Consider the following 13,888-nt stretch of genomic DNA (forward strand, 5'->3'; position numbering starts at 1 on the left):
AGTAATGACCGGCAAGACCAAGTCCCACAACCGCAGTGCAGACCCTGTGAGCAGCAGGGCTGTGTCCCCTAACCACAGGCAGAACTGTAACCGCGTGAACACGGGTGGGACCATGATCTCACCACAGACGAGACCGAAACCCCCAACCACAGACAGCATCACGCTCCCTAACCGGAGTCAGGACCGTGCTTCTTAACCATAGATCAGAGTGTCGCCCTAGCCACGGATGGGACCTTGTCCCCTAGCCACGCATGGGACCTTGTACTCCCAGTCACAGATGAAATCGTATCCCTTAACCACAGACAGGACAGTCTCCCTCAACACAGATGAGAAAGTGTCCATCTAACACAGACAGGACAGTCTCAGCACAGATGCGAAAGTGTCCATCTAACCACAGACAGGACAGTCTCCCTCAGCACAGATGAGAAAGTGTCCATCTAACCACAGACAGGATCGTGGCCGCCTCACTACACACAGGACCACGTTCCCCTACCACAGGCGGGCCTGCCTGTGTCTCCGTATCCCAGAGGTACCTCCTGCCTGACCCATGCCCTGGGGACCCCCACATCACCCCCAGTGGCTCACCTCCATCCCATCTCGAGAGGCATTTCAGCAGCTTCTCATGTACCAGGTTTGTCTTCAAGCCACACGCCACCCCCTCTGCAGTCCCCTCCCACTTCCACACGCCAAGGGGCTAAGTGTGCCCATGCAGGACCACCAGGGGACAGCAGCAAGCCTCAGCCTCAGGAGTGGCCCTGGAGTCAGCCCATTCAACAGGACCTACGTGGGGATCTGTTGGCTACAGACCCAAACGTAAGACTGAAGGAACTCAGAGAAAGCAGGACTCTCACGAGAAAAGGCTCCATGGCCTGACCCTTGCAAGGCTGCCGCCAACGTTACCTACGTGTTCTTAAAAACCTAATACTTCTCCGGGCCTAACTATTCATATAAGAGGAACACCTACGATACATTAAAGCAGGCAATAAAATAGCTAAGTTGGAACACCTCAATTACTTTTTAAGGTCCTTCATAAAATTTTATTAATGGTAGCGTAAATATAAATAAAAGAAAGAAACTACCAGAAGAACGAAGACTTAGTTGGAAAATACAGGCCTGGTCTTCTGCTCCAAGGGATGCCAAACTTGCGCCAAGCGGTTCTACCTCTGAGCTCTCGGCTTGCTCACCCTACAACTTTGTTGCCGGCTTCTGGAGCCCGGGACAATGAGTGCATCTTACACGCCAGGCTGTGTCTCCCCTGCTCCCCCTGTTGTAACAAAATAAGCTCATCTGGAAAAGGACCAGATGGGAACTGGGGCCGAGAGTGAGCACCATCCTGAGGCAGGGACGCCCAGGCACGGCTCAGACACAAGCGTGTGTCCCAGGGCACTTACGATGAGCTCGGAATCCCGCCCCATGGAGATGACCGTCCGGTTCACCGTCCGCAGCAGCTTCTCCATGATGATCTGCACGTGCCTCTGGGTCGGCCCCTGGGGGAGACACACCAGTGCCATCGTTAGCATGCAAGCCCGGCCCTTGCCACCAGATCCATTTACCCTGCAAAGAGTAAATCAATTACAGCCCTTAACGAGATGAAAAATGGCCCTTGTCAAAGGCAAAGCCTTCTCAAAGAAAACTCAAGTCACTTTATTAATTATAGTCCATTAATGATAATTCGTTGTGTAATCATAGTAACTTAATTTAAGCAAACCTTAAAAATAAGGCAAATATGTTTTAACAATATAATGTTTATGATCCCTGATTAGCTAATTACTTCTCAAAGACACCAGGCCATCTGTAAAAAGGCGGCAGGCAGATCTCAACCCCACACTGCTCTGCCTGTCAAACACCAAGGATTCCAACTGTCACACAGGAGAGCTTAAATGTCAGGTTAGCAAATTATACACAATTCAGACTGCTGCAGTTCTCCACTGGTGGAAAACCACTCTTATTTACTGTGCAAAGGGACCGCTGACTCTTCCTCACGGAGCCGTGCACCTGATGAAAAGCGCCTTCCAGTTCCGTTCTTTCCCGTGGGGTCCCCCCGCCTCCTCCCTCTGATTTGACATAAAACTGTGTTACCCCAGACCTTTGTTCCAGTAAGAAAAGACCAGGCCTGGAAGGGGACCGCTGGAGCCTGGTCTTTGGGCCTCCATCAGCAGAGCTCTTCCGTCAAGAGCACCCAGCAGGCTCTGAGCACACCAGCCGGCGCTGGAGGCAGCAGGCGGCCAGGTGTGTGAGCTGAGCAGGCAGGTGGCCAGGTCACGCAGGAGGCCGCTAAGGACGAGCCCCACCCGCGGACTTGCGATCCTGGCCTCCCCGCCAGGAGCCCTGGTGCTGATGAGGCAGGCGGTGGTTCCACCCGCTCAGACGGAGACGGATGAGGAGCACAGACAAGGAGACGTGAGCAGGAAGGGAAGTTTTCGGAGCAAAGAGAGAAAGAAACTCCAAGTTCCACTGAAGCGCAGGCAAGCTCCCCCCGCGGGAGGTCTTCCTGGGCGGGGATCCACACAGGGAGGCTTCCGAGGGGTTACGTCTTTGGGCTGGGGGAAGTTGTGCAGGGTTTTGCAATCCTGTCAGTCACGGCTAACCTTCCCCTTGCTGGGGGTCAGCATCTGGACCGGTCCAGCCCTGACTGCATCCTGTTCTCAGCCTGCACACTGGGGCGCTGTGTTCCAGACGCGCCTTCTGTGTGCAGGCTCACGTCTTCTGCTGCCTGCAGTCAGGCCTGAAGTCACCTGGGCACTCTGTCCCCGGCTCTACCGAGCGTCTTAGACGTCTCCTGTCTCTATCACTCCCCTCTTTCCACACGCACCTGGAAAGGCAACGCCCTCACGTGTGTGCACGTGGAAACAAATGTGTCACGCTGGGGATGGGAGGCAGAGGGTGAGATTTTTCCACTTGTGCCTCTATCAGCTTCTGTCTAAAAAAATTAGTCACTTGAATAAGCATGCATTTATAAAAGCTAAAGGAAATACAGCCCAGGGTGCAGAGGCCACGCTAGGCAGGGACAGACAGTGTTACCGTGTTAGCCTGCGGGGGAGGAGCCGAGAGCTGCCCCCTCACTGTAACCTTAGCAACACGCTGGGCTTTGGGGGGGGGGGGGGCTGTGCATGTATTACTTAAATAAAAATAAGAATTAAAAGAAAGAATGCAGGTAATTGGCCAACCTTTAGCATCAATGCCTTTTTCTCTGAATTTAAGGATTAAAAACTAGGTCTTGGGATGCCTTGTGCATTGAGAAGATACAGGAAGTAACCTAATTTCAATGCAGAATAATAAACATTATGCTATGTTCTTAAATAAAAATAATCTAAGAGTGCAACTGCACAGAGGGAAAGAACCAGTGAACCTTCAAATGAAGGCCAGTGCTCTAGTGAGAGCAGGCCAGTGCTCCCTCGTGCAGAGCAGGCCAGACCTCTCTAGTGAGAGCAGCCCAGTGCTCCCTAGTGCAGAGCAGGCCAGTGCTCCTTCGTGCAGAGCAGCCCAGTGCTCCCTAGTGCAGAGCAGGCCAGTCCTCTCTAGTGAGAGCAGCCCAGTGCTCCCTAGTGCAGAGCAGGCCAGTGCTCCCTCGTGCAGAGCAGCCCAGTGCTCCCTCGTGCCAAGCGACCCAGTGTTCCCTAGTGAGAGCAGCCCAGTGCTCCCTAGTAAGAGCAGGCCAGTGCTCCCTAGTGCAGAGCAGGCCAGACCTCTCTAGTGAGAGCAGCCCAGTGCTCCCTCGTGCAGAGCAGCCCAGTGCTCCCTCGTGTCGAGCGGCCCAGTGCTCCCGAGTGACAGCAGCCCGGTGCTCCCTCGTGCAGAGCAGGCCAGTGCTCCCTCGTGCAGAGCAGGCCAGTGCTCCCTCGTGCAGAGCAGGCCGGTGCTCCCTCGTGAGAGCAGCCCAGTGCTCCCTCGTGCAGAGCAGGCCGGTGCTCCCTCGTGAGAGCAGCCCAGTGCTCCCTCGTGAGAGCAGGCCGGTGCTCCCTCGTGCAGAGCAGGCCGGTCCTCCCTTGTGCAGAGCAGGCCAGTGCTCCCTAGTGAGAGCAGCCCAGTGCTCCCTCGTGCAGAGCAGGCCGGTGCTCCCTCGTGCAGAGCAGGCCGGTCATCCCTCGTGCAGAGCAGGCCAGTGCTCCCTAGTGAGAGCAGCCCAGTGCTCCCTAGTGCCGAGCGGCCCAGTGCTCCCTCGTGAGAGCAGCCCAGTGCTCCCTCGTGAGAGCAGCCCAGTGCTCCCTCGTGCCGAGCGGCCCAGTGCCCCTCGCAGGCAGGACACGGCCCGCGCGGCCAGGCGGGCACTCACCACGTCCTCGCGGTACAGCACCTCCAGGATGTCGCTCAGCAGCTGGCAGCAGGCCTCCAGGTCTTCCTGTCTCTCCAGGTGGCGCTTGAGCTGATCGGTCATCATGGGGAGCAGGATCTCCCTGCAGTCTGCCGGGGACACAGGGCCAGTCAGTGACACCTACTGCCGCGGTGACAGCTGCCTGCCCCGCCGCACGGGAGCCCGGCCCGGGGAGAGGGCCGGAGTCCCCACCACAGGGGCCTCGTGTCTGTCGCCTTGTCAGTAATCGACACAAAAACACTGGCACGTCATGCATCTCTGCTGCACGTAGACACTTTGGACAGATCACGCAGGGGCAGGCAGTGGGTGCAGTGGTTACTTACGCTGCCGTCTGGGATGCCAGCAGCCCCTGGCAACGTGCCCGGGGTCAAGCCCTGCCTACGCTGTCCATCCAGCTTCCCGCAAACGCCCCTGGGAAGCAGATGAGCGTCCACGTACGTAGGTTGCTGCCACCCACAAGAGAGACCCAGACAGAGCTCCCGGCTTCAGCCTGGGCCAGCCCAGCTCTGGTGGGCACGTGGGGAGTGAACCCGAAGATGGAAGGCTGATTCTCTCTCCTTCTCTCCCTCCCTCTCTCAACCTTTCAAATAAATAAACAAATAAATCTGAAAAGAAAAATGTCCTAGAAAATGGAATTAAAAGGTAAGTTTACTTCGGGAGAAAAACTCTTGCAATCCATGCACAATTATTGAAATTTCATGAAAAAATGCATACTATGAAAAATTATACAAGGATTTCAAACTTTTCTGCACCCAAATAAGCTTATCTTTTAATTCCTCTCTCCATGAACACCTTGAAGTACCCTCACACATAAATATAAATTCACATAAACAATTCACAAGCATTCACAATACATGCAAACCCAGACACACATCCTACAGTGTGCACATGACACGAACACAGACACTCTTATTTGGTGCTTCTTGATTCTCCAGCTATAATTCGGTGATTTGCTATATGAAAAACGTCACACAACAAAGACGGGTGAACCGCAAATTCTTTCACCTACTCCTAGTTCCCTCAAGTCGGACGGCCCAGCCCTGGACTGTGGCACCGTGGGCTGAGGAAGACTGGGAAAACAGACATTAGGCAAAGTGACCGAGACAGGAAATGTGGCCGTAACAGCCGAGGACCCTGGAGCATGAGGGCCAGGTCCAAGAAAGCTCGGGGTTTCAGAGAGAAGCATGGATAAACGACGCTCAGAAAATGCAACAGCAATAAGGAAATGGCTACCAATAAGATTTAAAATGCAATTCCTGTCTCTCCCAACTGCAGACCCAATGCGACCCAAGCACCACCCACACTTGGGCTTGGCCCACGTGCTCACAGCACCGGCTCTGTATTTTGATCCCTACCCAGCCATTCTCCTTTAAAATGCAGAGCACGGGAGCAGAGACCTCAATGTTTGGGAACAGTAAATAATGTTTAGCTGGGTTTTAGGACTTACATCATTAATGATACATAAAAGTATGTTTTGCATTCCTGCCTCCTGGGCCTTTTATATATATGAAAAAATAAAATGAGCAAGCAACATCGGAGTGGTTCCTACAAGCATGCAAAACACCGGCAGAACTGTGCCCAAGACACCCTACAATGAACGACCAAGGGGAGGCAGGTGCACAGGGCAAACAGGGAGAAGGAAGAAATCAGGAAGAACAGGAACGCTTCTGGCCCAACATCTCCCTGGGGACCCAGGTAGGCGGTTCACGCCAACGTTTTTCAAATTCCATATGGATTTGCTCCCTAGGGAAGAAGGATAGCAACTCTGTTTTCTCAGGAAGAGCTGTGCTCAGTGAGTAGATGGTTCACTTGCCAACTTCAGAATCCCAGTAAAGATTCTTCAGCCAGATGTCATGCAGGAGATGCCGCCACCTGCTACACATATCCTGGGGAGAGGCCACCTCAGCCTTACTGGCAACGATGTCTGGAATCCATAGGGGTCAGGGAGGAGGCCCCAACGGTCCCTTCGCATCTGGGCCTCACATGGATTTCCTTATATTCCCACTCAACCCTTCTGAGATGCCAGAATAAGAACGGAGGCCTCACGGAAGGTGCCTCTCTACGGGGGCACTGCAAAAAGCCAAGACCTGCTGGGCCTGTGGGAGGCTGCACCCTGCACTAGCGCTGGGGCCACCCAAGGATGGAGCTGGTCCAAGGGTATGCACCAGGACATGACCTCCTGGGAGGGAATCCAACCCAAGAATAGGAACACACTGACATCATTTACATCATTTCTAACAACACCCCCAAGCCCCCACGTCCTTTTTACAGAATCCCAAAGTCCACAAACCACCTCTATCCTCAGGCATGTCTTACAGCTGCTGACCTGAACCACAGAGCTCCGTCCCACGCAGGGGCCTCCACAACCGGCCGAGAGGTTCCTGGGCAAAGTTTACTCAAGCCCCGCCTGCACAGGACCTTCTGTGTGTGCTCCTCCACCCCCACCATAACATCTCCGGGGCGTCCTCTTTCCCTTCGACTGGAAACACATGGCCAGTATGTCCACCCTCAACATGGGGCCACGCAGTCCTCACTAGAGCTGCCACCAAACTGGAGGAGAAGCCAAATTCCCAAGGCATCGAGAAGTCACAGCCACGAAGATGAAGCAGGTGAAGGCACTCGATGACAATGTGACTAACGGGAAAAGTGACTTAGCATGGATATACGTGGAAGCAACCATAGGAGAGACCCAAGGAGAGAAGATCTAGCAGACCAGTCCATATAGGAGAGGAAAAGGAGTGTGCCAAGAATGGTTCTAGAAAATCAGAGGAACAGGTCTGGACCCAGAGGACAGCAGAGCTGTGCCCTCAGGATCTGGTACCCAAATACCCTGGCCCTACTACCCCCCGCCCCATCAACTTGCACCTGTTGAATGGTGAGGACGGACCTGCAGCCTAGAGCAACCTCCTCCTTAGGAGACGTCAGAAGGAAAAACACGTGAGAAGATCTCTGACTGGAGACCCGGTTTCCATGGACGGTCTCCTGGCAGATGCAGACAACAGCACACAGACTTGTGTGTGCACATGCGGGCACGGGAGAGTGTGTTATGTGTGAGTGTTTGGTTTATCTGCAATCACATGGCTTTGGTATCAAAGAGTCAGTAGTCAAAGCAGGTCCACTTCCCAGTGCTGCTGCCAGTCCTCAAACAATGATAGGTATCGCACAAACCAGCTTTCTCAACTAACAGTACCCAGAGAAAACCAATGCCTCAGAACCACGCTGTCCAACACAGCAGCTACTCAGCTGCCCTCACCCAACGCAAAACCTAACAAACTGTTCCCAAAGCCTCATTTTTTAAGGGGCTTTCTTTATTCCGCATTCAAGGCTACAGACTGTATGGTCATTCAAGAATGGCTGGGGTGCAGGTTTTAAATAACAGTAAGACCCTCAGATTTCCCTGTGCATCTAAGGGGGAACCTGGGAGCACACCACACAGATGCACACACACACACACCTCTGCAAGGATGAGGGAAGCTTCAATGTGCAAGAAGCCGTACTGGCAACCAAAGAAGGGGACTCCCTGCCATGTCCTGGTTGTCCCCACCTGATGCCAGGACATGAGCATCATGTCCCCATGAGCCGAACGTCTTCTCTCGGCCAATCCAAAATAAGAAGGACATTTGAAATAATCTGCTTGCATGTAACTTCTTGAGAACTCTGAAACCAGGAGTCTCGTAGTGTAGACCACTCTGGAAAGTGTCTTGATCAGTTCACCCACACACACAATACAAGGGATGACATAATACAAATAATAATATAACAGGAGTCATAGAAGAAGCCACAAAACCTCTCCTACTCAGGAGTGACCTTTGGGTTGTGGGCAAGTTACTGAAACTCTGCACGTCTCAATTTTTCTCCATATCTGCACAGTGTGAAAGCTAGTGGGTACCTCTGGAATGTACTGTGGGCACTAACTGATCCAGTGTGTCTATTGTTAGACAGTGAGCACACACTAAATGGTGGCTATTTATAAATAATAATATTGTGCAAAGCCATCCTTTTCAACTAAACATACACAAAGGAAAACTAACGTCCCAGAGCTTGCTATCCAACATTGTGGTCACCAAGCACTTGGAATTTTACTATCACCACTGAGAAATGCACTTGTTGATTTTCTGAATTCTCAAAAATATTTATTTATTATTTATTTGAAAGGTAAATGAGAGAGAGGTGGAGAGACTGAGAGAGATCTATAAATTGCTTCACTCCACAAATGGCTGCACAGACACGGCTGAGCTACACTGAAGGAAGGAGCCAGGAGTTCCATGTGGGTCTCCCACGTAGCTGACAGGGACTCAAATACTTGAACAACCACGTGCTGCCTCCCAGGCACGTTAGCAGGGAGCTGGATCAAAAGCAGAGTAGCCAGGACTTAAACCAGCACTGGGCCACAGGAAGCTAGCATCCCCACTGCACCAGAATGCCTGCTATTTAAATTTTTAATTAACATAAATCCAAATGTAAAAAGTAATACTTGGTTTCATTATTGGAACCAATTATTTGGAACAACTTGAGTACATAAATACAGCTTTTCAATGCTGAATTTATCAAATGATAAAAATAAAGATCAAGTTTCTCTGATGAAAATTTAGCATCCAATTATGATGTGCTTTAAGTGTAAAACACACCCTGGACTCAGGGTGAGAAAAGAATATAAATTATGCCATTAGTTATTCATAGATTGAATTCACTTTGCAATGATATTTTAGACAAAATACATTACTGAAATGCATTGCATCAATTGCTTTGTGCTTTTATTTAATGTGGCAACGAGAAAATTCTAAATTGCGTGTGTGACTCAGAATGTGAGGACCTCTTTTTAATTGACAGGTGGTGTAAATCAATTCAAGGCCACGGCTTTCTCCTGCCAGATACCCCATCCCATGTATGTGGGTCCAGGACTCAGCAGTGCCCATAAGGATTGCCACAAGACATAACGGGGAGGGGCGGCGCTGTGGCGCACTAGGTTAATCCTCTGCCTGCAGCACCTGCATCCCTTATGGGCACCGGGTTTTAGTTCCGGTTGCTCCTCTTCCAGTCTAGCTCTCTGCTGTGGCCTGGGATAGCAGTACAAGATGGCCCAAGTCTGGGCCCCTGCACCCACATGGGAAACCAGGAAGGGACACCTGCTCCTGGCTTCGGATCTGCACAGCTCTGGCCGTTGCATCCATTTGGGGGATGAACCATCGGATGCAAGACCTTTCTCTCTGTCTCTCTGTCTCACCGTCTGTAACTCTACCTGTCAAATAAATAAATAAAATATTTAAAAAAAAAAAAAAAAGACATAACAGGGACCTAAGAGGAATCTAGGGTTTGCTTCCACAGCTCTGCTTCTTTGGCCATGCAGAGACATCAGTGAAGGCAGCTCAGGCCAGCCAGGGTGGGCGCAGACACCATGCGATGGGCTGTGGGCACCCAGCTGCACCTTCCTCACCCTTCCCCCAGGGGTGCGCCGTGACTACAGACTCCAGGCACTGGACGTCTGTTCATCCGCAGCTGCAAGGGCCAAAGCGAGGATGATTAATGCTCCGCTAATGGGCACAGAGTTAAAAATATTAATCTTTATAAAAGGTATTCAACAGGCATCATCAGCCTACAATGTCGAGGCAGAATATCCATCTGTAAGCCCATTACAGCACTACATTAAGGCAAGATGCAAATACAAGAATGAATTTGTCCATTTAAAACACTCATTTTTATGAACACTGAGTAATGTGCTTCTTAATTTTTAGTTTGGCCACATTAAACAAATGATCCATAAAGTGCATTTAATAACTTTGTATGTGCTACAGAGAACTGAAATCCAGAAAAACACTTTTCATGAGAATTAAACATTGTGAGCCATTTAGATGGGGACGCTTCCTTTTCATCTTTCATAGACAAACATCTTATGGTTCCATCATCCACAAATCCTGCACCACATGTTTCAAAGTGTTCACACGATTTATTTCCCACACACAAGTCTTCAAGCAACAAACACGCAAGATGATGGTGTCCGTAGCCACCTACTCATCTATACACTGTACAAACACGGGAACCAGGAGCCCAGCACCTGAGCCCAGATTAGTCTACCTCAGGGCAATGACTCATACATGTGCACATGTATGCAAACATGGAGGACTGGGGCATATTTTCATGCAAAATACAAAATAATCTCCAGTCCCAGGAGGAGAAATTGACATCAAGTCACCCTTGGTGGACACATCTCCTGCCTCAACGCTTGTTTCCCAGGTGTAGAATGAAGCCACCTAAGTACAGTGTTTCGTTGCCACAGGCGAGGCTGCACCTTAACCGTGCAGGTCAGAAACAGGGTAACCTGCACTTCAGCCGTCAGTGCCTGATGTCATCGAATCAGAACTCAGAGGGTGACAGAGCAGGTAAAAGGACAGTTGAAATCGGAAAAGCACGAGAGCATGCAGCTCACTGACCACTGGACAAGGAGCCGGCCAGTGACACGTCTTCAGAGTCAGCACGGGCCTGGCAAAGGGAGCCATCTCCAGGAAGATGGGACCGGGCAGTGGACACTTCGCAGCCTTTAGCTTGGAGAACTATAAGAATAGGGGTTAACTGTGTCCTGCGGTAGCAAATACTTTGTCAAAAGGAAGAAATGAAGGAAGCATCAATGGAGAAAAGTCTTAAATGAGTCCCATTTGTAGGTAGTTGGAAAAAAAATTTCTTCTTTGGGAAGAAGTGGCTAGGCTGGGAGACAGAAGTGGATCCAGGGGACTTGGGGAGTTCAGAAAGAATCCTAAGGGCCTGACCGTCCATGGGCTGCAGGTCGAGAAGACACAGGGGGAGACTACATGGAACTCTAGGGGCTGCACACTTTCTTGACCAGAATGAAGGTAACGAGGAACTGGGATCACGGTTGATGTTGAGAATTGAGTAACAGTCTGGATTGACCTGTGTCAGTCACAGACACACCTGGCTGCAGGTCAGGAAATCCCAGCGTCACCCCATGCACACAGGAGCTTAGCTCTATGTCTCTGTGTTACATTGCTTGTTCCCTACAGAGACCTGCCTGGCACAGTGGGAAGAGCCCCTGCTCAGCCTGCCGTCTCCTAAGCTCTGCTTTATGACCCCCTCTCCTGCTGCATAAATCTCTCCCTGAGTGCACACGGCTTCTCCCAAGATGAATTGAACCTGATCTCACATTACTCATATATGCATCTCATTGTCAGGACAACTGATGGGGCAGGGAAGTGCATGCAAAACCAGGCTGAACAGAAACAAAAGTCCAATCAGAGGTGAGTATGGAACAAAGTCATAGACCCTAACATGTTTACATGACAAACAGGGCTGTGAAAATCTGAACACAGATAAGAATCCCCACATAAAAGAGAAGAGAAAAAGCTCTAAAACCCCATGAACATAAAGCACAACATTATATGATTTATTTATATTTAATTTACATATGTGTTTGTTTATTCATTTATTTATTTTCTCTTATTTCACATGGCATTTGAAAGTGAATTGTGTTTTCAGAAGGCATTACTCATATAGTAGGTGTGAAATGGTTACAGAAAAGTGGGTGATGGCTTTGTAAGAAGTCAATTCCTGCATCAGCACCAGGGTGGTGGACAGCTCCCCACCCGGGATTTTTCTGGCTTCTGGCTTAACTAGATGCCCCATTTGTAAATGGAAATACTTACTCAGGGTCAGCGTTGTGGAGCAGCAGGGTAAGCCTCTGCTTGTGACACCAGAAACCCATAGAAGCACTGATTGGAACCCCAGCTACTCCACTTCCAATCCAGCTGCTCCCTGCTAATGCACCTGAGTGTGGAGGATCGATCCTCGCCACCCATGTGGGAGACTCAGATGGAGTGCTGGACTCCTGGCTTCATCCTGGCCCAACCCTGGCTGCTGTGGCCATCTGGGGAGTGAACCATCAGATGGAAGATCGCCCTCTCTCTGTAACTGTCCTTTTCAAATAAAACTTTTAAAATGTTTACTTGTTTCCACTTCTGCATTTTAACATCACAACTCTGAAGACTTCCAGAAGAACCCAACACACCAATAGTCCTGAGCCCATAGTAGGTGATCAGTAAGTTACGATGGAATTGATATAATTGTGTAGCTGGAAAGAGTTTCCCTGTAGCAGATCCAATAAGCCATTTCTAAAAGCCTGTCCTGTTCCAACAAATGGTCTTTCAAAAACATATATAACAAAATTATAGAATGATATGCAGAATGAGGGACGAGAAAGCACAGCAGATAAATGCTTCCCAAAGAAATGAAAAAACAGAAGAGAAACTGATGTTTATATTCCACGATTATTTAAAAGACTCCGTCTTCAGGGTTCACAGCTGGTAATGCTCATTAGAAGTCATCAGAACAACTATCTAATTAAAGTATTCCAGAATGCTGTGGGCGTGCTACACCGAGTGACTCTGGCAAAATTAGCCACAGCCCCAATTTTTCTTTCTGCACAACATCCATCAAGCTAACAAAAACTACTTCAGAGTAGCTCTGGGATTAGAATCTATTTTCCACACGGAGTAAGTTCAAGAGATATTATTTTGATTTGTTTTTGGGTTAAGGAACTAGTAAGGTTCCTCTGTGCTTAAAGCATAGGAAAATGAGGTACCAGGTAATTTTTAGAGATGTCAACTTTCTATCCCCTATCAGAGTGTGCCAGTTCATGTCCTGGCTGGTTGACTTCCAGTCCAGCTTCCTGCTAATGGAGGCAGGGGAGTGTCAGTTCAAGTGTAGGCTTTTGGGAAGTGAACCAGCGGATGGGTGGAAGATTCCCTCTCCCTCTCCCTCTCTCTCTCTCTCTCTCTCTCTCTGTGTGTCTACCTTTTAAAGATGACAAAAAATAATTTTTTAAATAGTCTAGAAATCTTTCAGATCTCACTGCAAGTCCCAAGTCCCTCCAGTTTCAAAGGCTTCTGTAATGCATGTCTCCACCACTACAAGGGAGCGTTTGACTCTGCTAGATAACTAGAAGAATCATTCACCTTGAAAACAGGAATGCAGAGAACAGCTTAGACTCTACAGATCTGTACTCTTCAGAAGCATGGTATTGTTCACTACTGGACACAAATGAAGTTCTTAGGGGCTGATGTCTTCCAGGAGCCTGTCTGTGATGGTGAGGGTGAGTGGCAAGGGATGGCAGGGTAAGAGACATGGCGGCCGGCGCCGTGGCTCACTAGGCTAATCCTCCACCTTGCAGCGCTGGCACACCGGGTTCTAGTCCCAGTCGGGGCGCTGGATTCTGTCCCGGTTGCCCCTCTTCCAGGCCAGCTCTCTGCTGTGGCCAGGGAGTGCAGTGGAGGATGGCCCAAGTGCTTGGGCCCTGCACCCCATGGGAGACCAGGAGAAGCACCTGGCTCCTGCCATCGGATCAGAGCGGTGCACCAGCCACAGCGCACCGGCCATGCTGGCCATTGGAGGGTGAACCAACGGCAAAAAGGAAGACCTTTCTCTCTCTCACTGTCCACTCTGCCTGTCAAAAAAAAAAAAAAAAAAGAGAGAGAGAGACATGGCACAATCCTCATGCTCACTCACTGCTGGGGACCCACATGGGAGAGGCCTGCCAGGACCCCTCGCTCTTCAAATCTGAAACATTCTCCA

General features: G+C 50.1%; 1 protein-coding gene across 13 annotated transcripts in view; it reads right to left on the reverse strand.

The window, feature by feature from the left end:
- Positions 1-13,888, reverse strand: part of DOCK1 (dedicator of cytokinesis 1) — a 493,657-nt gene that overhangs the window by 292,710 nt on the left and 187,059 nt on the right. For 11 of the 13 annotated variants that reach the window (XM_051833503.3, XM_008274844.5, XM_089313822.1 and 8 more), the window contains exons 26-27: positions 4,274-4,401; positions 1,392-1,487 (exon numbers count right to left, since the gene is read on the reverse strand). In XM_051833503.3, the coding sequence (XP_051689463.3) occupies positions 1,392-1,487; positions 4,274-4,401 (224 nt within the window). Of the gene's footprint in view, positions 1-1,010; positions 1,265-1,391; positions 1,488-4,273; positions 4,402-13,888 lie in introns of those variants that run through there. The other 2 variants (XM_089313820.1, XM_089313825.1) reach the window with 1 other exon arrangement.

The sequence above is a fragment of the Oryctolagus cuniculus genome, chromosome 15 (assembly GCF_051225735.1).
Source record: "Oryctolagus cuniculus isolate XC-2025 breed Fujian yellow rabbit chromosome 15, ASM5122573v1, whole genome shotgun sequence".
In the NCBI taxonomy this organism is placed as follows: domain Eukaryota; kingdom Metazoa; phylum Chordata; class Mammalia; order Lagomorpha; family Leporidae; genus Oryctolagus; species Oryctolagus cuniculus.